Raw genomic sequence first — 26,597 nt, forward strand, 5'->3', positions numbered from 1 at the left:
TTTGTTAAATAGGCAAAGGTACAAGAGTAGGCATTTTACGTGTGATGGAAGAAAAGTCACTAGAACATGGTAATGAACTACAGTATATCTGGTTTGTGGATTATGAAAACGCCTTTTATAGGATTATTTGGTTAAAAAGATGCATATTTTGGGTTAAAAATGATATGGGAGCTATATGAACCAATCTGCAGTAATTATGATAGATGGAGAGAACCAGCAATGATTTGTAGAGGAGTCAGGCAAGGAGGTATTCTATCGACTAATTTATATAATATAGGAGTTGTTTCTACTAGCAGGAAGAAGCACTTGCAAACTGTACTGAAGGAGTGAAAGTACAGTCAATATGATTTGCTGACGACAAATACAAATGCATATTAGTTCGGAACTAAAAGAAGAAGCACTAATAGAAAAGAAATATGGAGAAAGAAGACTGCGGCAAAAATGTCAGGATTTCTTAATTTGATTCAATATTTACATCCTCACAAGTATTTCTTGTGATTCGCGATTACCTACATCTTTGCGCTGCGTTTCTCAAGGAAACCTAACTTTGTAGTTTGAGCCGATAATATATTATTATTATTACTACCGTATTTATTTATTCGAATAAAATAAAGGCCCGGGGCGTTTATTCGAAAGGGGAGGAGGGGTCGTTTATTAAAAATGATGTTGTATGGGGGGGCGGCGATTATTCGAGGGCGTTTATTCAAAGCAGCGGGCGGTTATTCTAATAAATACGGTATATTATATTTTTCAGGCGCTGTGTACGAGACCACTGCAGTTGTTAACGGCAGATCCATGAGAGGGACACTGTAATAAATACAATACCAAACAACTGTTAACACGATATTTAATTTATTTACAATCGCATGAGGTGCAATAATATTCTAAAGTAACTATTTCCCAAGTGTTGTGTGTTTTTGTATCAGGAGTTATTGAAACAAACAGGCTAACAAAAAAGGAATTTATAAATTTCTTAAACCAATAGCAGTACAGACGTCCATTATAATTGTTGTATGCTGTACTTGGGGGAGAGTAAAATTACATTTAATCTCACACTCTTCTACTGTACGAATAAGTACAGACTGGGCGGTGTGAATTGCCGTCTCTTTCTCTCCTCAAAGCGTCACATTCAGTGCATACAAATACGCTTTAAACAACGTAGAAACGGACAACATCCCGAGCTAGATGCTGCTGGTGCGTCAGATGTGTAATCAACACTTTGACCTGTTAAAAAAAAAAATAGCAACATTTGTGCACGTTTTTCCTAAAAACAAAATATAATGGCCCGCAAAATTTTGAATTGAACTTATTGTGTTGCCCATATAATAGTGTGACGTATGATATTCGCATGGGCTTATTTAACAAAAACTGTAAACGAAATGTTAAAACGATGTTGCTGTACGGCCTACTGAAACGATATTTGAACAATAATTATCGATATTTGTTGTTTGGCGTCTTCCACAAAGTTTTTCTTAATACCAGCCTTAAGCTCTGTCTATATTATAAAACTTTATGTGAAAATAAAATGTGATGTGGCCATGAACATGATGATGTCATATCACTACTACCATATTTGAGCATATCACTACCATATTTGAGCATATCACTACCCTATTTGGGCACGTCACACTTTTGTTGTCAAACTTTGATAGTGTAGACAGAACTTAAGAATGATTGTAATGAACAAAAGCTTACCTATAAGGGTGCTCGGCACCTCCAACTTCTTTTTCGGTTTCTGCTGCGGTAGAGATAAGTAGGCCGACCTCTGAGACCCTACTGACCGATCGTGTAGGTCGCTATGCCTATGCCCTGGTATTAGCAACGAATCTGGGGACATATTTCGGTCATCACTGAATGAAATAAATACAATTTTAAAAGCGACTATATTTTTACCGTTTTGTGCGTGTGTAAAATGTAAAGCCTAAATTAGAGAACCGAGTTAGAAATTACATGAAAGAATTACATAGAAGTAGTTCCACCACGTGGTATACATTTAAAGATGTATTGTCCACCTGAAACAAACTTTTTGAATATGCAATTTCAATGTTACATAACAGTTATACACCTTTATCAAAAATTGGATCGAACAAAAAAAATTACCTTAAAAAACTGTAATTTAACGCAAAACAGTCAAATTGGCTGCCTGTTTATTGGTTGAATTTAACCGTTTATTGTTTGTAAGTTTTTATCTTTTTATAACTTAGGTGAAAACAAAGAAGCTGCAAAATGGACTATTTAAAGTCTGATTTTATTAATCTTCGTTTTTCATGTTTTTTGGGGGGACAATACATCTTTATTTGTTCATAGTATTTTTACTACATACATACCTCTCACTGTCAAGTGAGCTAATACTATCGCTGTCCAGTGATAGCTCAGTCTGAATTGCTGTGTCAACACTTTTCGTATCCTGAAAAATTGATGGCGAGTGCGACGTTATAATAACATATATTTATATTTATTATATTTAAAATGTACATATTACTACATATTAGAATATTTTTTTCAGGATAGCCCAAAAAGCTTGGTAGCTTATTTCCATTGTATGTGATAGTGACAACGAGGCTGTCGTGGCTAACGCAAATATCGTAGTATTATAGCAAACGGTATTAATATTATATAATTATAATCTCCGGACTCTCTAAAGCTCTGTCTATACTATTAAACGTTATGTCATATCTACATATTTGGGAATATCACTACCATATTTGGGCATATCACACTTTTTTGTCCAACTAGTTTGATAGTGCAGACAGAGATTGAGGTTGTTAAATATTTTTTTACCTGAGCTTGTCCATCGTTGTCTTCTTTAACCTCGGCATTTCGTTTTAACGATTTTATTTCCTTTGAAAGCTACAAAATGTACAATGAATTAAAAGCAACCAATATATATCAAGTTGTGAAATTAAGCTTGGTTCCCACTTGTGTCGTGTCTGGTCAGATTACGGTACATGCGGCGCGCTAACGATGGATTATTATATTCGAACAGAGGCTTGTCATTGGTCAACTCGCTTGCGTTTCGTCTACGTCCTTGCGTTACGTCTCTAGTGGGAACCAAGCTTTAAGTGGGAACCAAGCGTAATCCACAGACTGGGTGCGGTACACCTAACTAAAATAAGATGTATTCATATACGCATAGTTACCATGACAATATCATGCGCGTGAAGACTACTGGATAAAGCTTTTTCAACTAACAATGAAAACCATGATTGGTCACTCAATGTCACCTGACCATTCTGTATATATTGGCTATGAAGTTCTTTCAGATACTGGACAAGAGCCATGTCTTCGTTGTCTGAAATCAAGTTAAAAAGTAAATTTGGTTAATATTTGTCAAAATTTATGGATTAGGCAAAGATTAATTGATAAGAAGGGTTCTATTTTTAACTATTACATCATACCATCTTGTCTTGCTTGTTGCCATGCCATAGCATCATTCAATGCTGATGTTATTCGATCATCTAAACGTTGTTTTAAACTTTTTAAGGTTTCTTTGAGTTCCTCGTTATCATACTCATCAAAATCCCCGTTGTCATTAGATTCACTAAAAACGAGATACGAGATAGCTTTTATGTAGAACAAAAGAGTGAAGAGGCCTAATCGTGACAAGTTACATGACCGGCCGGCACCCAATCCAACCCGATAGGTATACCCGGCACGAAAAAAAAGGAAAGAATATACTAGGCCTACTATTACACCACACATTTCTAATATTTTAATATGTTTTAACATAACACATAACTAAACTATCAATGACACACTGACAAAATGGTAATATGTCCATAAATGGCACATCATCGCATATTTGGGCACATCACACTTTTTAAACTGGTTCATTCCGATATCATTAACAGGGTGTAATGTTAATTTGAAATGCATGTTTACCTTTCACCGCCGATAAGAAATGGTGCATGTTCGCTGTCTGTCGGTTGACGTGACGCAACGATGTCCGACTCAGTGGCACTATCGGAGCCGTCTTCATCTAATTGAGAGTCACATGACCTGTGACAAGAATTACATTATTACACTGGTATTTATAAATTACAATTCACTCGAATATATCAATATAATTTGAAGAAAAAAAGGAGTCTGTTCACAAATAGGTGTGCAGACGTATCTATAAAACTTGGTTCCCTAGGACGCAACGCAAGCAAATTGACCAATTACAAGCGACAGTTGGAATACTTCTTGATTGGTTTATTCGTTGCGGTTGACGTTCTTGCGTTGCGTCCTAGTGTGAACTAAGCTTTATAATAGACCAATCCCGAACCGTTCTACTCTGTCTTCTCCTCCTCCTCCTAATTTCGATCCGTTCAAACTGGGGCACATATTAATGCTATTATAAAAATCTGTTGAGTGATTTTACCTGAATACGTCAGATGTTTGAGAATAACTATTGGATGTGCAAGATTTGAATTCGAGGGATGTTAAACTGTTGCAGGATTCTGAGTGTTTGAATGAATGTGGATCGGTAAGTGTTGCCTCACTATCTGTAAATGCTGTAATAAATAACGTTCATGTTTTAATTAATGCTTGGTTGCCGCTAGGACGCAAAGAACTTGGTTCCCACCAGGACGCAACGCAAGGACGTAACGCAAAGTGATTTGACCAATCACAAGCGATAGATTATTTGAACAGTCGGGTGTGATTGGTCAAATTGCGTTACGTCTACGTCCTTGCGTTGCGTGCGTCTATAGTGGAAACCAAGCTTAAACGTTACGTACGCCGCAATGGGATGGCACTACAGTCACGTGAAGGAAAGCTTATGCACACTTCTGAAGTTTGACGAAATATTTGTTTTTTCTTCTTGTATAATCAAACATGTACAGAACAATAAGTACCCGCAATTCTATAATACCATTATTATTATTATTACAGTATTATTGTTGTTTCATTGATACATGATACTTACATGGCTGTAGAGGTCGAGGTATGGTCTCATTGAGTGACGTAATAACGACATTGGTTGCTTCAAGCAGACGGACCTGTTGCTCATGAGTCACCTCACTTGATTCTTGAAAATTAAAAAAAATCAAGAAGAAAGACAATAAGAAATACAAAAAAGCAACTAATATTTTATTAAATTGTGGCTTAATAATCCAATAGTTTGTAGGCTAACTCCTCACAATTAATAGCCTGTTCCCAATAGAGACGCAACGCGAGGACGTACGCGCGCGCAACACAAGCGAGTTGACCAATGACAAGCCACTTTTCGAATAATCCATCGCTTGTGATTGGTCAAATCATTTACGTTGCATTACGTCTTTGGGTTACGTCGCTAGTGGAATTTAGAGCGATGATTAACATCAACCTATTGCTTTTCGATCACCATACCTATTTTAAGGGTGAAGTTACGACCCGACAGTCTAGGCCAATGCCTAAAATAAGATAGATAAAAGCAAGGCAACCTAACAACAGGACGCTGGGCTCGCCTTGTCAAGATAGGTTCTGGTAACAGTCCTTAAAGCATCTTAATATGTTTGGCTGCGTACTGTCCTACGTACATAAGCGCAGCCACAGATAAGCCCTTTGATCTCTGGAGCTCGCATCATGTTGTTACTATAAAAACCTATAATCATACCTGACGATTTATGAAGTTCGTTGTTCATGGCAGAAAGAACTAAGAGTGACGTAACATCTGATATAACAGCTTTTATGTCGGACTCACTCCCAAACGAAAGGACGGATATTGGGCTGGAAAACCCGAGAGCAACGGGACGAAGCATGTCGCTTGGTGTACTACTTTGTTCCATACGTTTTGAGGTTGACGGCTCGTCATCGTCATACGCTCCCTCCATTATGCTGTTGTTATTAGCATATAGACGTACCAGCTAAAATCCAAAAACATGTATATTAAATCGTTTAAAGAACTGTCATACTATTGCATAAATAATCAGTCACTTTTGTTATTTTCATTTTAGTATGCACACGATACTTAATACTACCGTAATTTATACAGATATATCTATAGCGAAATGAATTGTTAAAATTACATTTAATAACAATGTTATACGCACGATAGGATAATAAAACCATATAGGCCACGCTTTACTTAGATTCTTACCTTAATTTCTGCCGTTTTGAAGCTTTACCATATAGTATTTTTCCTACCAAGCTTGTTTCACGTTGTAGTAAGCAACGTATTGCTTAAAACGAACACTGTATTGTGGGGCGGTGACGTAACACCTGGTGCGAATTTACATACGTCAATAGCACCTGTACAGAGAAGGACTAGACTTCGTGAATAAGGAGGTTATCAGGCCTAAATTGGAAAATGATTCGTATACCGCAACGAGTCACGAGTTAAATATTATTTCTATTGTTATGTTTCTGTATGTAAGACGATTTTACTTAAAGAAAAGTAAGCCTACTGTAAACTCTTTTGTATTTATACAAAAAAAACACTGACCAAACGAATTCTTAGTTACAAGTCGCGTTTAGCATGTGCGCACAAGCTAAACGCGACTTGTTAGAATTACGCGCGTTAACATTGCGCACATGCGGCGTGACTTCTTGTAACTAAGAATTCGTAACGTCACCATAATTATTAATTATCATACTGACTTTTACGCGCAAAAAGACGCACGTTGCTAGAAAGAAACATCACTTATGTTTTTACTAAAAAGAAAAAAATATATAACGATATAACGTTAAAAGTTAAATAATCAATTTTAATTGTTGATTTTTCTTAAAACCGATTGATTCACTATCAGGAGGATGGTATCGAGCAGTTGCTCCTCGACACGCGTCAAAAACGCGCGTTCTAAACGCGACTTGTAACTAAGAAACTTGCTTTGGTAACCAAATTCGATTGCAAACATTAACCATTTTTTTTCGTTTGAGTTTTGTGCAACTACGGTAAGATAGTTTTTGCAAAGTTTAACAAAGGCAATTCGATGGATTTATTTGATACATCCATACCAAAGGAAACCCAACTGTGTAAAGCAAGTAAGTAACATTTTGACATAGCATAGCCTAGGCTCTATAACTTTCTAAAAGCTAGTGAATTTTGAAATTTAAAAAAATGCCTAGGCTAGGCCCCTAGGCCCTATGAATGTATGTATCCTAGGCCTAGTCCTACAGTAGGCCTATACCTAAAACTAGGCCCTATTGTGATGATGGAAATATTTATAAAGTATTGTTTGTTTCCCCCAGATACAGGTTGCAACTCACCAATAGGCCTACCACAACAAAATGCATGTAATGCTACAAAACTGTTACTTAACTGCAATTTACCAATGAAAGAGATCATAGGCCTATCTCAAAATCATCCAAATGTTTCCATTTTAAATTGTTCAGAAACCAATCATGAAAATAAATTAAAATGTCACGTTACAACCAATCATCGTGGTAATAATAATGACGTTTTAAATTCTATTAAAAACTCAACCAACAATGGTTTTATGAGTGAACTACCATCATGCAGTCTTGGATTAACCCCAGAAAGGAGTTTGCAACAAGTTCAAAGCAAAGCATCGGATACGATAGTTTACACCAGCAACAGAAAGCCAATTAAAGATAGGATAAAAACGTCCTTTGATCAAAATCATATTAGCTTATCAGGATGGTTGAAAAGTATGTTAGAAAAGCTCAATAATCAAGAAAATATCGAAAGTTCGGGGTGTAAGATCTTGAAGGAAGATCTAAATTCATCGTCCTCAAATACGGTTTGGGTTACTCACAAATGTAAACCTACAGTTGTGCCTATTACGTCATCATGTAAGAATGAATCAGCAATGGTGTGTCCAGAAGTAAAACATTGTCTTTCCAACCAAACAAAATCATACGGTAAAAAGAATGACTTGTCCGTGTGTATATCAAGTGAAAGTCAACTAGGTGAGAACAGGGAGTTGCTCCCTGTTGAGAACAAGGAAGATAAAACCTCAACAACGTCCAAACAACCAGGTGAGAACAGGGAGTTGCTCCCTGGTGAGAAAAAGGAAGATAAAACCTCAACAACGTCCAGGGAGTTGCTCCCTGTTGAGAACAAGGAAGATAAAACCTCAACAACGTCCAAAGATTACAACTGTAATGTCACGTTAGACCAAGCTTCATCATCTAACACTTATTATAATACGTCAATAAAACCATCAAACGTACAGAAAAGTGTGTTGTCAGATCACAAAGGCGACTGCATACGTACGAAACCTGCATTGGAACCAAATACGGTTACAATTCATGTCAACACTTCTTCGACACTAGGCAATAGACACACAGCAGGTGTTACGTCGTCATTAGTGTCCAAAGAACAACACACCATTTGTAATAATGCTGGTGAATCTTCAAACACATCTAGTACAGCTGCATTTCCGTCAGTCAGCGCCATCTTAGAAATCCTGAATCGTTCAGTTCAAAACGTTGTGAAGAAGAATAATGATGCTGTCAGTGAGAGGGTTATTGCTAAAAACAACAATGCCATTCATAATCAGAAAAAGAATATTTATGGAGAGAAGTTATCACCAAAAAACACGATCGTCATTAACTGTAAGCCGTCTGTCATCAGAACCATCAATAATAGTACTTCCAATTCGATTACATTCAAGCAGATAACGGTACCGAATCCGGGAAAAATTGTCATTCCTCGAAATACAAACGTCAATAAAGACGACGTCGTTCTCCGTAAAACAGAAGCAATACGTTCCACCGATAAACGTCACGTGGTCTCGTCGGTTGGTTCTCATCAGCAGCCAAGTCATTTTGCGCCAAAACCTACTCATGCATATCTTGCAAACGAACGGATTTCATTTAAAAGAAATGGTATGTCCTATTAATCCTACCACATCATAGATTATAATTTAATATATAAGTTGTAATGATGGTACCGATATTGAATATAGCGAATAATAACCTATAACTTTTGTTGGTAATACTTTAGATAGTGATTCAGAAAGTAAAATAAAGCGTCCAATGAACGCTTTTATGGTGTGGGCCAAAGAACATCGTCCGATACTGGCTAATGTCTTTAATGGGCTCACAAACTCTCAGATTAGCGTCAAACTTGGAGAAATGTGGAACGCACTGCCAAAAGACCAGAAGCAAGGCTATTACGACAAAGCTGACATCATAAAAAGACAGCACAAACGCGATTTTCCAGGTCAGTTATCAAGAGAAATTGTTTTCTAAATGTTTAAAATGTTATCAGTTTGCTTCAATGTGTACTACTTTATTTAGAACCTGGTGGTTTTCTCTTTATTTTCTTGATTATGGAAACTAGAAAGAACGGCCAAACTAAAGTTATGCCAAACCACGGAGGTATAAAAATACCTCCATGGTGTGATGTGCCCAGATATGGTAGTGATATGCTCAAATATAGTAGTGATATGACATCATCATGTCCATATATGGACACATCACATTTTTTTGTCGCATAAAGTTTGATGGTGTAGACAAAGCTTAATCGGAAACCGATTATCTTGTTCATTTTGCAAAGGTTGGGTATATCAGCCTAGACCAGCCAAGAAACGACGGGAGTCCAAATACTCGTTGGCAAACCTGTTCCCATCAGAGGAAGCCATGAAGGAACACATGGTGTCGATGCAGCAGCAGTCCGCCGATATTAGCAGTCTGTCGTCATATAGAAAGATGTCGGCAAACAAGACTGCATCCGTTCAATCTACCATCTCATCCCAGCTAGCGGCGACGAACGGTGCAAAGAACGGTGCAACTAACGTGTCGGCAGCAGTCCAAAGCCAGAAGGTAGACCCGAATAAAGATTTATTTTGGTTTAAGTATTTGCTTACATACAATCGATATAAATTTGAAAACTAACATTTTTAGAAAATAAAATTCTTACTTAATAAAGCCTGTTCTCTCGTTTACCACCAAATATTTCAGTTTATTCAGTACCTCATTTTGATAACTAACGATTTTAGTAAATTCTTACTTAATAAAGCCCTTCATTTACCACCAAATATACCCGTTAAGTACCTCATTTGTAGTAATACAGCATAATATAATAAAACGATGAAGTATTATACAGTGTCATTAAGCAAGCCACAATGAGGTGATATTATTGTTGCACTTAGATAATTATTTGTTTGCATTGTATAGTTTGTATTGGAGCCATTACAAGTTAACCCAGATAATCCCAAGGAATTTACATGCATGATGAAATCCATCCATGAACATCCAACCAATCAGGAATCTCAACTGGTTCACGTCATGCCTATTCTAAAACCATCATCAGAAGAAACGAAGACTGCTATTGGACAGATGAAGAAAAGAGATCAGACGATGATAAGTAAAGATGTTTTAAAAATGGAAGAATCGTCGATAACACCGGAAAACGTGATGTGGTCACCAATGAAGACAAGACAGGGAAGTAAACGTGCTAATCTTCTACGATATCCAGTTCAACGTCTTCATCTTGATTTCGACGCGACACATCTCATCTCCAATAATCAGAGTCTTGAGGCCGAGCTGCACGACGACAAGATTCAACAGCATTGTTTGGAGGACGCAATGGCACCGATACATTCTATTTCAGAAACCAGTGTAGAGCTCAACAGGATTTTCAATCACATGACCAATGACGATGATGACGAAGATCAGTTTCCGAATGCTGAATGGTTGAGCGCACACGCGATTGAAATATTAACCGATGTAGAAATGATACCAGACAGTTGTCAATAATTAAGTTTAATATTTTATACAATTATGGTTAATATTTAATTGATTAAAAAAATGATCATGGTACTTTAAATATTTTTGCTAAAAAAATTGTAAAATTATGTAATAAATTTTAATTTGTAGAATTTTAAAAATTTAGTTCTAGATATAATTTTATTCATAGATATTCAATTTTTGTCATAAAAAACAAACAAAACAAGATAATAATATTTTTATTTTTTATTAAAAAGATATTCATATAATAATAATAAAACAAAAAGTACAGTTTGTATTGCAGGTCTTTTGATTAGAACAATGGAATTCTTTTATTGTTCAAAATATCAAGGTACTGATGGTTTAAACAACAAGTTTAAAGTAAAAGTCTTACATCTTACTATTCGGAAGGTTCTGATTTGTGGGATCGTTTATGTTTCAAAATCTCAACACTGGAGAGTTTTAAGTCCTTATTGCAGATTTCACAGTGAAATTCTTTTGTGAGTCTCTTTATAGCACTGTTGCCAGAAACTGTTGTAGAGTTTGCTGATGATGCTGCGGTTGGTTCATCTAGCACTGAAAAACAATTGGAATATTGGTATATTAGGGATTGGAAATCAATCAATATTGGATTGAATAAATAATAATACTAGGGATGGCAGCATAATATTTCACAGTGGTTCCTTCACAAGATTGCATTCCTTTAGACCATGTATTATACTTTATCGTTTCCCTTTATTTTTTTATTATTTCTTATTTGCCATACAGACACACACCACACGAAATGCCAGTGTTAACGTCCTGATGGAATTTCACTAGGTAATGAGAGTATTAAGCTCTGTTTACACTATCAAACTAGTTTGACAAAAAAAGTGTGATGTGCCTAAATATGATAGTGATACGCCCAAATATGGTAGTGTTATGACATCATCACCTTATATGGGCACATCACATTTTTTTGTCACATAAAGTTTGATAGTTTAGACAGGTGTGGTGTGCCCAGATATGGTAGTGATATGCTCAAATATAGTAGTGATATGACATCATCATGTCCATATATGGACACATCACATTTTTTTGTCGCATAAAGTTTGATGGTGTAGACAAAGCTTAATCGGAAACCGATTATCTTGTTCATTTTGCAAAGGTTGGGTATATCAGCCTAGACCAGCCAAGAAACGACGGGAGTCCAAATACTCGTTGGCAAACCTGTTCCCATCAGAGGAAGCCATGAAGGAACACATGGTGTCGATGCAGCAGCAGTCCGCCGATATTAGCAGTCTGTCGTCATATAGAAAGATGTCGGCAAACAAGACTGCATCCGTTCAATCTACCATCTCATCCCAGCTAGCGGCGACGAACGGTGCAAAGAACGGTGCAACTAACGTGTCGGCAGCAGTCCAAAGCCAGAAGGTAGACCCGAATAAAGATTTATTTTGGTTTAAGTATTTGCTTACATACAATCGATATAAATTTGAAAACTAACATTTTTAGAAAATAAAATTCTTACTTAATAAAGCCTGTTCTCTCGTTTACCACCAAATATTTCAGTTTATTCAGTACCTCATTTTGATAACTAACGATTTTAGTAAATTCTTACTTAATAAAGCCCTTCATTTACCACCAAATATACCCGTTAAGTACCTCATTTGTAGTAATACAGCATAATATAATAAAACGATGAAGTATTATACAGTGTCATTAAGCAAGCCACAATGAGGTGATATTATTGTTGCACTTAGATAATTATTTGTTTGCATTGTATAGTTTGTATTGGAGCCATTACAAGTTAACCCAGATAATCCCAAGGAATTTACATGCATGATGAAATCCATCCATGAACATCCAACCAATCAGGAATCTCAACTGGTTCACGTCATGCCTATTCTAAAACCATCATCAGAAGAAACGAAGACTGCTATTGGACAGATGAAGAAAAGAGATCAGACGATGATAAGTAAAGATGTTTTAAAAATGGAAGAATCGTCGATAACACCGGAAAACGTGATGTGGTCACCAATGAAGACAAGACAGGGAAGTAAACGTGCTAATCTTCTACGATATCCAGTTCAACGTCTTCATCTTGATTTCGACGCGACACATCTCATCTCCAATAATCAGAGTCTTGAGGCCGAGCTGCACGACGACAAGATTCAACAGCATTGTTTGGAGGACGCAATGGCACCGATACATTCTATTTCAGAAACCAGTGTAGAGCTCAACAGGATTTTCAATCACATGACCAATGACGATGATGACGAAGATCAGTTTCCGAATGCTGAATGGTTGAGCGCACACGCGATTGAAATATTAACCGATGTAGAAATGATACCAGACAGTTGTCAATAATTAAGTTTAATATTTTATACAATTATGGTTAATATTTAATTGATTAAAAAAATGATCATGGTACTTTAAATATTTTTGCTAAAAAAATTGTAAAATTATGTAATAAATTTTAATTTGTAGAATTTTAAAAATTTAGTTCTAGATATAATTTTATTCATAGATATTCAATTTTTGTCATAAAAAACAAACAAAACAAGATAATAATATTTTTATTTTTTATTAAAAAGATATTCATATAATAATAATAAAACAAAAAGTACAGTTTGTATTGCAGGTCTTTTGATTAGAACAATGGAATTCTTTTATTGTTCAAAATATCAAGGTACTGATGGTTTAAACAACAAGTTTAAAGTAAAAGTCTTACATCTTACTATTCGGAAGGTTCTGATTTGTGGGATCGTTTATGTTTCAAAATCTCAACACTGGAGAGTTTTAAGTCCTTATTGCAGATTTCACAGTGAAATTCTTTTGTGAGTCTCTTTATAGCACTGTTGCCAGAAACTGTTGTAGAGTTTGCTGATGATGCTGCGGTTGGTTCATCTAGCACTGAAAAACAATTGGAATATTGGTATATTAGGGATTGGAAATCAATCAATATTGGATTGAATAAATAATAATACTAGGGATGGCAGCATAATATTTCACAGTGGTTCCTTCACAAGATTGCATTCCTTTAGACCATGTATTATACTTTATCGTTTCCCTTTATTTTTTTATTATTTCTTATTTGCCATACAGACACACACCACACGAAATGCCAGTGTTAACGTCCTGATGGAATTTCACTAGGTAATGAGAGTATTAAGCTCTGTTTACACTATCAAACTAGTTTGACAAAAAAAGTGTGATGTGCCTAAATATGATAGTGATACGCCCAAATATGGTAGTGTTATGACATCATCACCTTATATGGGCACATCACATTTTTTTGTCACATAAAGTTTGATAGTTTAGACAGAGCCTAAGACCATGTATTTTTTACAGAACAGAAAGTGGATTCTTACTTTGATTACACTGGCTTTGATGTTCTAATCGTTCCACCATTGTCACTATCATGGGTTCATTGCACTTCGGACAGGTCCAATGCTCACGTAATACTGAGCTGTACAACCCTAATTTGGATTTTTCATTTTCTTGAAGGCTATTAACATAACAATGGGAAAATAAAATAAAACATTAATTCACATTTGGTCCATTTCCTTAATAGAAGATACAGTATCTTCATTTTGTTAATTAAGAAATCATGTAAAGGATTGATTGACGCCGTATAGCTAATAAAGTCAGTACAATAACGTACTTAGAAGAAATGAAGGTGGACAAAAAATGTAATATTCGGCCCACAAAAATTGCATCCATTTTCAGAAAACTAGGAATGAGGACTCACCTGGCAATTGTAAGGTAACTGTTCACCTGAGTTCCACCTTTTGTAGGATGTGGCTGAGAATCTTTGCTTTGTAACACGAAAAAGTTGTCTGTGTCACTTTCTAAAACGAATCAAGAAAATTAGAAATGAATATAATAAAGGATAAAAAAGCTAATCAATGAGGATGATCAAATCTCCAACTAATACCCTTTTCACACCTGCAAAAAGTAACAACTGCAACAACAAGGTTTGCATAGTGTGAAGACAATTTTGTGGAAAAATTCACAGGGTTCCTTGTGAAATCTCGGGGATAAAAACACACCGATGAGAGGCCTGTTTTTTTGTTCAGAGATGTCCAGAGTTGTTACTGCGCGCGAGTATATGTCCTCGTATGAAACTGATCAAATAGCGTGCAAATATGCTTTCTCTCGAGGTTTTTTACGGAAAGGAGATCAAACCGGGTTACAAGTTGTAACAATTTTGTGAAAAGTGTATAAGCCACCAAATTATTATTTGTTTTTAATGTTATAAAGTAAAAAAACAGTGTACCTTCTGTAGGACCAATATGAAGGTGTTGTAGCTCAGCACCAGCTAATTTTCTCATTGTATACTTGATATGAGATTCCAAGAACTTGACAAGCTTGTCAGCAAGCTGTCTCTCAAGCTGTAGCAATGCAACATTAACAGGCTGCTTGTCTACACTTGAACCTGTTGTGTCTGGCAGAAAAGAACAAGATTCAAGATTATTTATTCGTCGTTAACAAAGCGTGGTTCCCACTAGAGACACAACTCAAGCGAATTGACAAGCCACTGTTTGAATAATCCATCGCTTCAGCCATTGCGTTGCGTTGCTAGTGGGAACCAAGCTTAAACTGCTTTTCTTTGGCAATTAAAACATCAAAAGACTAAAAAATTAAGTGATAAAATAGATAAAAAGAGTGTATAATATTTACCATTCAATCTCATATTCAACAGCTTCTGCCAAGAGTCCCTTAACTGGACAACTGATGAGATCATGTACTGAGCATCGTCCCCTGTCTGGAACTTAAACTCTATCCAGTCATCAGCCACAACCCTTTCAAAAATACAATAATGAGAATCAGGTGAAAATTACTGTTATTATGGTAAACACATTCATTTCAATATGTACAGGTAATAAAACTAATCCAGAAAAGATTTTATTCTTTATGCTAAGAAAAGAAAAATAATAGTTTTGCTTAGGTTATTTTAAAAAAAAATCACTGATTTAAGTTAATGTGAATTTTTTGCTAAGCATGTTTGATATATCTGAGTCACAACAGTAAAGAGTAAAGCTCTGTCTATACTATCAAACTAGTTTGACAAAAAAGTGTGATGTGCCCAAATATGGTAGTGATATGACATCATCATGTCCATATATGGGCAGATCACATTAGTTTTGTCACATAAAGTTTGATAGTGTAGACATAGCTTAAAGGAAAACTAGGTTTTAGTACAAAGATTTTATGGTTAAATTTCACAAAAATATGTTAAGCCTAGTTTTCGTAAAAAAGGAAGTATTTTGTGACCCTTGGTTCTGATTGTGGGAGGGTTTCTGTCTGAGGAGACCAGTTTGGGTAGAGTAATTACCTCGTATAATCTGTGTTTGTATCTATACTATGAGAATAGAGTAACATGGTCTGCAGGGCAGGTACTCGTAGAGTGTTGACCAGGTACGGTTTGGTGGTTTCCAACAGTGACCTACATAAATGAAAACAATTATTGCTCAGCCCATACAACAAATTATTACAAATTAATGTCTTTGTATGTTTGTGTGTATGTACAGAATTGTAGAGTAACGTAAACAATTTTCAAGTCATCCTGAATTGATATATAGACCAACAACAGATCATACTTATTAATTTAGTCACAAAAGTTTATTCAAATCTTGAGTTATCAGTATCTTCAATATGGGCCAAATTATTAAATACCGCCTCCGTCGCTCTCTGTATTTTTCTAATAGTATTTCTCTCAGTTTCTGAGTGTTCTCGCTGCCAAGATAGTCTATCGTAACAGACTTTGATCTGCGATTAGGCTTTGATGAATTCATCCAAAGCCGTCAAATTCTAGGCAATGTACACCATACGTTGAATTGGTTTAAGTGCTATTTAATTGTATTTTGGTACATAGTTTAAGTTATAATTTTAATAATGCCGGTAAATTAAAAATAAAACTTACACAAATGCTAGTAGTTGGTGTTTATGACTGAAGACGTCCTTGGTATTGGACTCATCATCAGCAGTAGGCGGTTCTAGAACATCTGGATTTGTGGCAAACACTCCGGTTGGATGCAGTAATACAAACGGCTTAGCCTAATTGAAAATGGCAAAAATAGAAAAATATAACACTAAAAGGGAATAATTTGTACATCATATCAGACATAACAGACTAGAGAGAAGAGAAATGATATGGAATGGGTGAAACAGGAAAACATTTACTTTTGTATGAAAGACCTGATCCATATCTTTCCTATATGAGTTGCATTCATCAGCTATAGCTAGTTGCGGATACAGACCACTGCACAAGATAACCTTCAACAGGTTTATATCACCTAGTGTAAAACTTCTTGTTACGTTCGCTGATTCCTAAAATGGTGTAAAAGTAAACGCATATATTAGTTTAAAAACTTTGAGTTGAGTGGCCAAGCAGTTACGGCAGGGGTGCCGCAAACCATAGCTACACAATCCGCACAGGTTCAAGGCACTCCTCGAAAAATGTTTTGGCGGTAGAATATCTCTATGGTCTAACCTACATACTGTACAACAGTATCAATTTGATAAAGGCCAGTAAACAAACCTGTAACTGATTCAAATCATTTGATAGTTTAAATTCTAAATCAGCAATGTTACTCTCTGGATTATCATTATCTTCCACATCACTAGCGTCTACATCCTATAAGATAAATAATATAACAATTAAAAGTTTCTTTATTATTATCATAACATAGTATTTATTACTCCAAAGGCAAATTACTGAAAAAATGAAAATGCTGTGGCTTGATCTTAGTGGAAATACTATGATATAAGTGGAAAGCTATTCAATGCGGTAAAGTTAACACATCCAGAAAAAAATTGCAGAGATTTTGAAAACACTATTTCTTTATAAGCGTTAATGAAAGTAGATGGATCGAAATAAGAAATAGCAAGTACGTATTATTCTTAATCTACATAAAAATTTAGGAAGCGAATTGTTTTTACCTCATCCTCCAAACGTAAGAACTTCCGTCTTCTTCTTGTTCCCTGATGTTGTCTTTTTAGAGTTCTTAGTTTCTTACGATCTCTATGTTTTTGTTGTCGACCATAGCTCGTCAACTCACTGGCATTTGGAGCTCTTTTCTTCACCAACCCATAATCCTACGAAGGAATAACTTTATAAGTAACAACAAAAAAAAGATCATAAACTGCAAAATAAGAACTTTAAATTTTAATAGCTTACCGTTAATAAATTGCTGAATTGCTTGACCAGTTTGGACATTTCATAGAACCTCTGTTCCTCAAGACCTCGTCTACGGCACCATTTACGCGAGTTGTTTCCACGTTCTGCTTTAATCTAGTAAGGAATAGAAGTCACATATTGAATTGGCAAAGTAAAAATGTCTGCAAAACATAATTAATTTAATACTTGTCTTAAGCTCTGTTTACACTATCAAACCTTATGTGACAAAAAAATGTGATGTTCCCATATATGGACATGATGATGTCATATCATATCATTTTTGGGCACATCACACTTTTTTTGTCAAACTAGTTTGATAGTGTAGACAGAGCTTTAGGTTATATTATTTGATTACCTGAACCCATTCATCATAAGCATTCAGGAGAGTAAAAGGATCGCCATGATCAGACTCTAGAGGTCGTCTTGCAGCCTGCGAATGAAAAAAATGGTGTAACACCAAATTTTAAGCTTTGATGGAAACCCAATGCAAGTGAGTTGATAGACCAGCTTTAGGTTGATTTCAACTTACCATAGCGTCTTGGTTTGAATGGGCTTTACTTGTAAATGGAGATTGTATGCTCAACGATGCTGCAATACACAGTATAGGATCAATCATCTATAAACACAATACAAGGCTGATTATTAACAAAGTCCCTTTCAAATTATATTTTTCCTACTTCAATGTTTGTAGTATATATTATACATTTATAAGTAAATTAATGAACTGTTTGTTTTTAAAAGTGTTATCATCATCTGAGTGAGATCACATACCTTAAAGACGGTGCCCATTATAAGCATCTTTCCAATGACAATATCCACTGGTAGCTTAGCTAACATTGAACCAATGGCTGTCAATTGTTCATTGTCTGTCAGCGTGTCTTGCTCTTTGAGGAATGCTAATGAATTCTCAACGCTTGATGCAGGAGGTGGCTCAATAAATGGAAACCTATCAAAACATCAACAAAATCATGTTTGTTATGTAAATTGTACAGTGTTTTTGTAAATGCAACGTTTTTAGTCATACGGCTACATGTTGTAAATTTTTATACCTGAATAACTAAGTCAATAAAATGACAAAATCAATAAATATGTTGTTATAAATAATTTTTAAAAAGTAACAAACTCAATTACTTTGTTTACATAAGAACCGGAATAAAATTTAATTCAACTTTGTATAAAATACAATAATATATACAGAATCTTTGAAGAAAATAAATATGAGAATGTCTCAACATTACGATTGTCTAATATTAATAATTTGGTTATAATTTACAAAGCAGAAAGTTTACAAATTGAGATATAAACTTCTTACTGTCTAGCATTTGGTAGACCCATCGCTATCATCTGCAGTAGAATTGAGTCCAGGGGAACACGGTGAATCTCTGGGGTGGTGTAATCTTGAAATTCCTCATAATCAGGTTCATCATACAGCCTGAAACAAACCCCGGGACCAGTTCTACCTGGAACAGAAAAAATGTTGGGTGAATTGAATAATTTAATTTTACAAACAAAATGTTATACTTGAATATTTTTTCTAAAATAATAACATGAATTTCAGTTCTAAGCACTGAAAATTATTACCATCATTTTTGGATCAAACACGCATAGAATCATACACCCATAATGCAGCTAGTTATCAGGTACCCATTACTACACCTGGGTATCAAATCTCTAATACCACTCTTAAAGCTCTATCTAAACTATCAAACTTTATGTGACAAAAATATGCGATGTGCCCATAAGGGACATGATGATGTCTATCACTACTATATTTGGGCACATAATACTTTTTTTTCTTTCAAACTAGTTTGATAGTGTAGACAGAGATTTAGACTTTCTCTTTATTCTTTCTCAATTCTTACCTGCTCGTCCTTTTCGCTGCTCTGCGCTTGCTCTGCTGATCCAAAATTCTTTCAGTTTACGCATCTTGGCTTTTGAGTCATAACTCATCTCTTTTACCTTGAAAACAATCACAAAACAAGAGACATATACATATAATACTTTACAATGACTAGCCTTCAAGACAAGAACCACAGTCCGGTCTCGGGTCCATTCTATTGTCGCCACAGATTGATATCTTCATCAGTGCTTCTATGAATGGATGATTAGTTGGGAACATAAAAGCTAGTTGATCATACCCAGTACCGTTTTGATTGTACGATCACTCAGGAAACCACCTCACGATATTAATATGTAAATTACAAAATAGAACATTGTCCAAATTACATTCTAAATTAATCAAAGATGATTGGTGCGTACATTTAGTTGGTATACATACCTTGCCAGAATCTACAATAAAGCGCACACCATCTATTGTTACCGACGTTTCTGCAATATTTGTTGACACTATGCATTTCCTAATGCCCTCAGGTGCAACATCAAATACCTACAAGAATATTTCATGTATTATCATGAATTTAGGGCCACCATAATTCCATATTTAACATATTGTACAATTTATTTACTAAATACAATGTTTTTTGTTTTGTTTTTTTTTAACCATATTTAATGAGGGTGATCCATCCAGCTATTGCTGATCATTAGGGACCCTCAGAGGTTCACAAGACAAACATATACACAAGATGCTCTACATAAACAAAGTCTTATTACAAGTCTTTGGGAGTGGAGTAATTTGGTCCTTAGAAAAAATCCTGACATGTGACGGGACTTGAACCCTTGGAGTGGTAGCCAAGCATCATAACCACCAAGCCACAACTCCACTCAAACTTTTCAATACTACTAATAAATACAGTAAGTTTAAAATGAGTTGTGGTTTGTATAGATGTTTATATATTTCACTGTCAAATCATTGGCTGAGCTTATTCTTTATTCAATAGATGACAATTTTTCAAGCGTTCTCAATATGTACTTAGCATAAAAGTACAATTACAGATTAGGACAAACATCATTCATTAGTACATACTAACCTTATCTTGCTCAGCAATTGAGAGCGTACTGTGCAATGGTAGAACTATCCACCTCTTTGTTTTACTAGCATACATCTTTGCTGCCTCTACAACACTAGCTATCTCTGACATACCGCTTAAAAATACCAACAGATCACCACGCTCTGTTGTTGGATACTTGTGTTCGATTCGCTGCATTATTCTGAGGTAAGGTCGTGGGTCAAGTCGTTCCACCCGACTTGTCATCTCCTATAAATAGAATTGTTTAAATAATTTTTAATGGAACTTTCATACATTGATTTACTATACAGTATATATAATAAAAAGAAAAGAGTAAACCAAATTACCAAAACCTAAATAAATGAACCATATATTATAGAATACAAACCAAATAATAGAATACAAACCTCTTCACGTATAGGAACATACTCTAACGTAATTGGGTAAAGTCTACCGGGAACCTGCCAACAAAAAAGTAACAAAACAACAGTTTAGACCAAGCAAATTTAAACAGTAATTACTGTATATAATGAGAAGGTGGAAGTGGATAGGCCATGTTCTGAGAATGACTCCTGAATGTCATTGTATGAAATCATTATCATGGATGCCAGAAGGGAAACGTCCTGTGGGTCGACCCAAAACAACCTGGAGGCGCACAGTGGAGAAGGAAAGACTGGAGGCTGGAGATCATGGATTGAAGCTAAATTTAAAGCTAGAAACAGAACTGTAGCCTTATGTGGAAAAGTATTAGGCAATTATAATCATTAAAAGTCAGGGGGAAGGGTGAATAGTTTTTAATAATTAATGTTTGGAGCTTCATGCTATAGATACTTGTGGATCTGCCCCTGATCTTGATAACCCTAGTCAATAAAACTTATTTCTATAATTCCCAGGTGTGGGAGTAGTTAGTTACCAATACATATAGGCTACCTGTAAAACCGGTGCATTATCAAAATAATTTGAGAAGAGGTTGATGTTTATAGTGGCTGACATAAGAACAACCTTGAGGTCATCTCTTTGTTGTACAATGGCTTTGAGAACACCCAAGAGAAAGTCAGTGTGAATATGCCGTTCATGTACTTCATCAATCACAATAACACTGTATTGGTCTAGTGTAGGTTCCGTAGCTACTTGCCTTAATAATAATCCTGTAAAAATAATCATTTTAAACTGTTTAAACTCCAAAAGAAGGCAGTTCGCATACGTACCCACTCAAATTACAAACTTTAAATATCTTTGAGAAAAACAAATTACAGACAACCCTTTCATGTATTGACTGGTTTGACAAATATGGTAGTGATATGCTTAAATATGTCCATATACAGGCACATCACATTTTTTTGTCACATAAAGTTTGATAGTGTAGACAGAGGTTTAAAGCTCCTTGAGCTTTTTTGGTCTCTCCGAGCAAACTTGTTTTTGCTTAATGTTTACAGTATCATCATACTTGAATAATGCTGTGTGATTGAACAACCTGAAACTAAAGATTAAGTAATGTATACTGAAAAGAATCAATGAATGCTAAATATTACCTTCTGTTAAAAAGACAATCTTTGTGGCACTACTTCTACTTGACTCAAATCGTATCTGGTAGCCGACTTCATCACCGTACTCATTGAGTGTCTCATAACCAACTCTCTTAGCCAATGAGATGCAAGCTATTCTCCGAGGCTGTGTGCATGCAATGTAACTGTATCCAGCCTCCATTAGATACTGTGGTACCTGTAATATACAAGAACATTTTAAAATATTATATCATGTAAAGAAATGGATTTGTATTGGGGTCCTCCCACTTGGTTGTGAGTAGATCATAGCATTATCAGAATAGGGGTGTTTATCTTTTGATGCTGATGGTCAATCTAAGTTATCCAGGTAAGCAAGATGCTATTTCAAAAGTTATTTTAATTAACAAAGTGAATTTACCTGTGTAGATTTTCCACACCCTGTGTCCCCAGCAACAATGATCACCTGATGTTCTTGTAATGCTTCAACGATTTTGTCCTTAAATTGATATATTGGTAAATTTTTCTTGTCTTTCTTTAGTTTAGCAATCTTTTCAACCTAAAAACAAAGAAATGTTGTTTTTTATTTTATTTTTATTTATTTCATATGCATCCAACAGCGCCAATTACAGGATGGATAAACTATTTTATTTTATAATTTATTGTGCTTATAAACTAAGTCTCATTTGAGGCTAAGGGAGTGGAGTTATACTGAAATATTTTATTTATACTGGGTGACCTCTTCAGTCAAAGACTGGTCTCCCAGAGTTGAAAGAGTTGTGAGTTAAAACCCTGGCACTAGGCCAGGATTGAACCCTGTACCTTAGGATTGGAAGGCAAGCACATTAACCACCAAGCTACAACTCCACTTTTATAATATTCATTATCATTTGCTGTTTGATTGATTGATTAAAAGTGCTATTCAATGTGTCTATTAAATGCTTCTAATCAACTTGTACTGTACTCTGTACTGTATACAATGTATTTGTTAGTATGGGGGGCAAACCCTCGATTAGTGAAAGCTATTTTGTTTGCTCCAATTTGCTATTGGTGAATAAATAAAGAATATATAAAATATACAAACCTTTTGTTTCTCGCAGAAATCTAAATACATTTTAATAACTAACTTGAATTCTTTAAAGTGTTGAGGTGTCAAATCAGTTTCTCTATCTGAAAAGAATTGATAAAGTATTACATTAGGACTGTTGGAAAAGTTATTGAATGTTTTCATACATTTACAAAGGAACAGTCCCTCGTTTTTTTTTGTAGGTTGTGATACTCATTTTCTTGGATTGTTATAAGTGGTCTTACTGCTTAGCCGGCTATAATTTGTGACGCAACACACAGTATTTATTAGAGATCATTGCTATACCACAGTAAGCGGTCTAAAATGAAAGCCTACTCCAAGAAGTCTTAAACCTCTGTTTTCGTCAACATATCCTTGCTGATAATAGACAGTGGTATTATTGATCGTGAAATACAAAACATTGAACAAGTTTTCCGTGTTAGATCACATAATGATGATCTTGTATAGAACATAGATTTTCTCAAGCAGAAATGTAACTACTGTTATGATTGTGGACTGAGCAAGTATGAAGAACATTTATTTGGTATTAGCAATGGTCTAAACAGCGATGGCTTTATTAACACCGTGTATCTGATAAAGCCGGCTTTAATCAGGGAGTTAAGATCATCAGATTGCTAAACCTATAATAATACAATTTGTCTACATTCATCATTATTATTGATGATAAATTGTTTAGACACTAAAAGATTTATTTTCTAACCTCTACAAATTAAGCTGTAATATTTTAACTCGTCATCCACATTTTGCTCCTTAATTTTGCCAGTAGCATCACTATCTTCTGAAATAAAAATTTAGTTTGATATTTTAGACACATAATTAAACAAGAATTAAATAATAATAATTTTATTTGTTTAATTTAATTTAAACAAGTTTAAAATCCTTACTTGATTTAGATGACTGCTTTCTTTTACTTTGAAATGTTTGGTAACGTAAAAAGAAGTTCCAAAAATCATCGTGTTCTGAACTTCCTCTAAAAAATAAAATGTTTACCGTTACTTTCAAAATGGTAGGGGGTTACCCTGGCATACTGGTCCATGCAGCCCTGCCATTGTGGACAGATGAACGGGCACCATTTGGTGGCAGCAATAGATACGAAGGGACCCTTTGGGGAGAAGAACGTTGTGGTATGTGTCATCCACACCTGTGCGCAATACAGCCTACTGGGTCACAGGTTATTCCCCATTTAAAATATTGACCTTATAGACAAGAGGAAGGATAAAGTAAAGGAAGCGGGAGGCTTTAACTTGGAATCAGAGATGAGAGGAATGTGGAAGAAACAGATACTCCTTAGATTAAACAACTTTACATATATCTTGTATACAATATAAATCTTGTATACAAATTGGATACAATATCACATTACCTTCTGATACGATGTTCATTTGTAAAAAATATTCTATCCAATAAATGTCTATACTGTTCCCATGGAAACATATCCTTGTCTTCCTTCTTGGTCTTTCGTTCCTCATCTAAACTTTCTGTTTGATAATTATTGTTCTGCCGGCTCTTCTCCTGCTCCGCAGATGATGGTGGACCAGTCAAACTTTCTGTCTTTTCCTCTTCTGTGGGAAGAAATTCATTAATATCGTCCATAGAGTAACCATAATTATTCCAGGCTCCATCTTGCTTTTGTTTGTTATTTATCTTTTTTCTTTTATCTCTATTTGATGAGGACCTTGATTTTGTATCTTTTAATTGCCTGTCACATTTTCTGTGGTTTCTTTTGGTTTCATATTCTTTTTTATGATATTCATCCATCCGTCTGTCATCATATTTCTTGTAATGATCATCTTTCTTCTTTTTTTTGTCTTCGTCTCTTTTATGTTCCTTGTATTGATTATCTCTTCTCTTTTCTCGGTAATCCTCCCTCTCATATTTCTTCTCTGACGTACTTCTTTCAGAAACATGTTTTCTGGATCTTTGCCCCTTTTTCATGATTAATATTAATAAGACCTTTAGAGAATGGCATAAAAAAAATGTTGTTACTGTTAACTTGTACTGGGTCCTAGCTAGGCTATTTATTAATTATTAGCATTTCTACATTCATGATTTGCACAATTTTACATTGCGCAAGAATTTCTTTAGAATTATTATTAAATGCATTTATAATATTTTAATATTATATATAGGCCTAGGCCTACCATAAACTCAGATTGCGCATAGTCCATTAAACTAGCCTAGGCGCGCCTAGGATAGCTAGGGTTGAACGTTGCGCTATTCTCCACGGGAATTCATGGGTTTAACCTCCTTCTTGCAGTGCATGCAGCATCGATCGGGATATGAACGACAGGGCCTGGCCTAGCCTGGCTAAGCCTGCCTCTAGCTAGCCTAGGCCTAGGCTAGCCCTAGTAAGAGGCCTAGACTATGCTAAAACAAATGCATAAGTGGAGCTAATGCAGTTTTTCAGATCTTACTTACTATAGTATATACACTGTATATATATAATATATAATCTAGGCCTAGCTTCCTTAGGCCTACCTACCTAGGCCTATTCGAAAACTATATCCATAAATAAAGTGGCAACATGCTCCGCACACCGATTTGGTATACTATATTTCCCCAGTCTTTCACTGCCGACAGAGGGCGGACTGCTAAATGGGAACGTTCTAAAAATCAATCAAACCATTTTAATTTTTATAACTTTAATAAAGTTAATTAAATCATTTTCGTAGAAAAAATATCGGTAGCCTAAGTTTTAACTTTTCACCTAAAAAAGACCAAATAAACGGATAAATTCAACAACCAAAGTACCATTGGCTGGGAGTCAATTGATTTCATTGTTTTTCGGGTGAATAATTTTTTTCGATTCAATTAATTCAATTGTTGGTAAAAAGGTGAATATCTATTTTGTTATTTATTATTTTTGTTATTTCAACAATATTTGACGAGGGTGGTCCATCCAGCCGAAGCTGATCATTAGAGCCCCCTTACACAAATACATCAAGACATGATCACGAAACATAAACATGTAGGCAATAAAAATAAATTTAATTTAATTTATTATGTGACATTTAAAATGGCATACTGTATATACAATCCAACAAGAAAAACCTTTATTTTTTTAATTCTGGAGGACAATATTTTGTTCTTAAACTAATAATAAAGTAAATTAATCAATCTGAATAAATTAAAATAATTTATTACGTGCACACATGGAGGTATAAAAATAGATATAGGTCTATTTTTATACCTCCATGGTGCACACGTACACGCACGGAGCTGAGGAGGACGACCTCTGCGGAATGCATGATGACGAAGAATCGAATTGAAATGAATGTGACGTCATTATCGATCAAGTTCAGGGTTCACCAGGTGCAAACAAAACACGAGACCTTGTT

At 35.2% G+C, this 26,597-nt stretch overlaps 4 protein-coding genes across 8 annotated transcripts; 2 read left to right on the forward strand and 2 right to left on the reverse strand.

Annotated features, from left to right (window-relative positions):
- Nucleotides 1-833: 833 nt before the first annotated feature.
- On the reverse strand, nucleotides 834-6,196 carry LOC144837471 (uncharacterized). The gene is made up of 11 exons (XM_078692605.1): nucleotides 6,062-6,196; nucleotides 5,579-5,828; nucleotides 4,910-5,011; nucleotides 4,364-4,496; nucleotides 3,883-3,999; nucleotides 3,399-3,541; nucleotides 3,141-3,292; nucleotides 2,782-2,850; nucleotides 2,328-2,407; nucleotides 1,696-1,850; nucleotides 834-1,224 (listed from the first exon to the last, which is right to left on the reverse strand). Exons 2-11 carry the CDS (start codon nucleotides 5,793-5,795, stop codon nucleotides 1,130-1,132), a joined length of 1,263 nt encoding a protein of 420 aa, XP_078548731.1. The 5' UTR covers nucleotides 5,796-5,828; nucleotides 6,062-6,196; the 3' UTR covers nucleotides 834-1,129.
- Nucleotides 6,197-7,794: 1,598 nt separating this feature from the next.
- On the forward strand, nucleotides 7,795-10,680 carry LOC144838400 (uncharacterized). The gene is made up of 5 exons (XM_078693739.1): nucleotides 7,795-7,801; nucleotides 7,903-8,754; nucleotides 8,873-9,091; nucleotides 9,428-9,693; nucleotides 10,048-10,680. Exons 1-5 carry the CDS (start codon nucleotides 7,795-7,797, stop codon nucleotides 10,627-10,629), a joined length of 1,926 nt encoding a protein of 641 aa, XP_078549865.1. The 3' UTR covers nucleotides 10,630-10,680.
- A 240-nt stretch (nucleotides 10,681-10,920) lies between these two features.
- On the forward strand, nucleotides 10,921-12,999 carry LOC144838402 (uncharacterized). The gene is made up of 3 exons (XM_078693740.1): nucleotides 10,921-10,951; nucleotides 11,747-12,012; nucleotides 12,367-12,999. The coding sequence occupies exons 1-3, from the start codon at nucleotides 10,921-10,923 to the stop codon at nucleotides 12,946-12,948; spliced, it is 879 nt and encodes a 292-aa protein (XP_078549866.1). The 3' UTR covers nucleotides 12,949-12,999.
- LOC144838417 (putative ATP-dependent RNA helicase DHX34) lies at nucleotides 11,055-25,803 on the reverse strand. Of its 5 annotated transcripts, XM_078693758.1 has the most exons (28): nucleotides 25,401-25,549; nucleotides 24,623-25,212; nucleotides 24,144-24,229; nucleotides 23,960-24,037; nucleotides 23,257-23,342; nucleotides 22,594-22,731; nucleotides 22,203-22,392; nucleotides 21,601-21,818; nucleotides 21,078-21,131; nucleotides 20,692-20,919; nucleotides 20,043-20,150; nucleotides 19,627-19,723; nucleotides 19,077-19,224; nucleotides 18,536-18,710; nucleotides 18,294-18,380; nucleotides 18,120-18,194; nucleotides 17,765-17,878; nucleotides 17,527-17,682; nucleotides 17,126-17,221; nucleotides 16,768-16,914; nucleotides 16,508-16,641; nucleotides 15,920-16,030; nucleotides 15,265-15,386; nucleotides 14,861-15,028; nucleotides 14,333-14,432; nucleotides 13,953-14,089; nucleotides 13,313-13,494; nucleotides 11,055-11,175 (listed from the first exon to the last, which is right to left on the reverse strand). In XM_078693758.1, the coding sequence occupies exons 1-27, from the start codon at nucleotides 25,425-25,427 to the stop codon at nucleotides 13,319-13,321; spliced, it is 3,846 nt and encodes a 1,281-aa protein (XP_078549884.1). In that variant the 5' UTR covers nucleotides 25,428-25,549; the 3' UTR covers nucleotides 11,055-11,175; nucleotides 13,313-13,318. The 5 variants fall into 5 exon arrangements, with proteins under 5 accessions (XP_078549884.1, XP_078549887.1, XP_078549886.1 ...); XM_078693761.1 differs by lacking the exons at nucleotides 11,055-11,175; nucleotides 25,401-25,549 and adding an exon at nucleotides 25,742-25,803 and having other exon boundaries at nucleotides 13,159-13,494; XM_078693760.1 differs by lacking the exons at nucleotides 11,055-11,175; nucleotides 25,401-25,549 and adding an exon at nucleotides 25,678-25,792 and having other exon boundaries at nucleotides 13,159-13,494.
- Nucleotides 25,804-26,597: the final 794 nt, after the last annotated feature.

This window comes from Antedon bifida, chromosome 3, assembly GCF_963402885.1.
Source record: "Antedon bifida chromosome 3, ecAntBifi1.1, whole genome shotgun sequence".
NCBI classification, from domain to species: Eukaryota; Metazoa; Echinodermata; class Crinoidea; order Comatulida; family Antedonidae; genus Antedon; species Antedon bifida.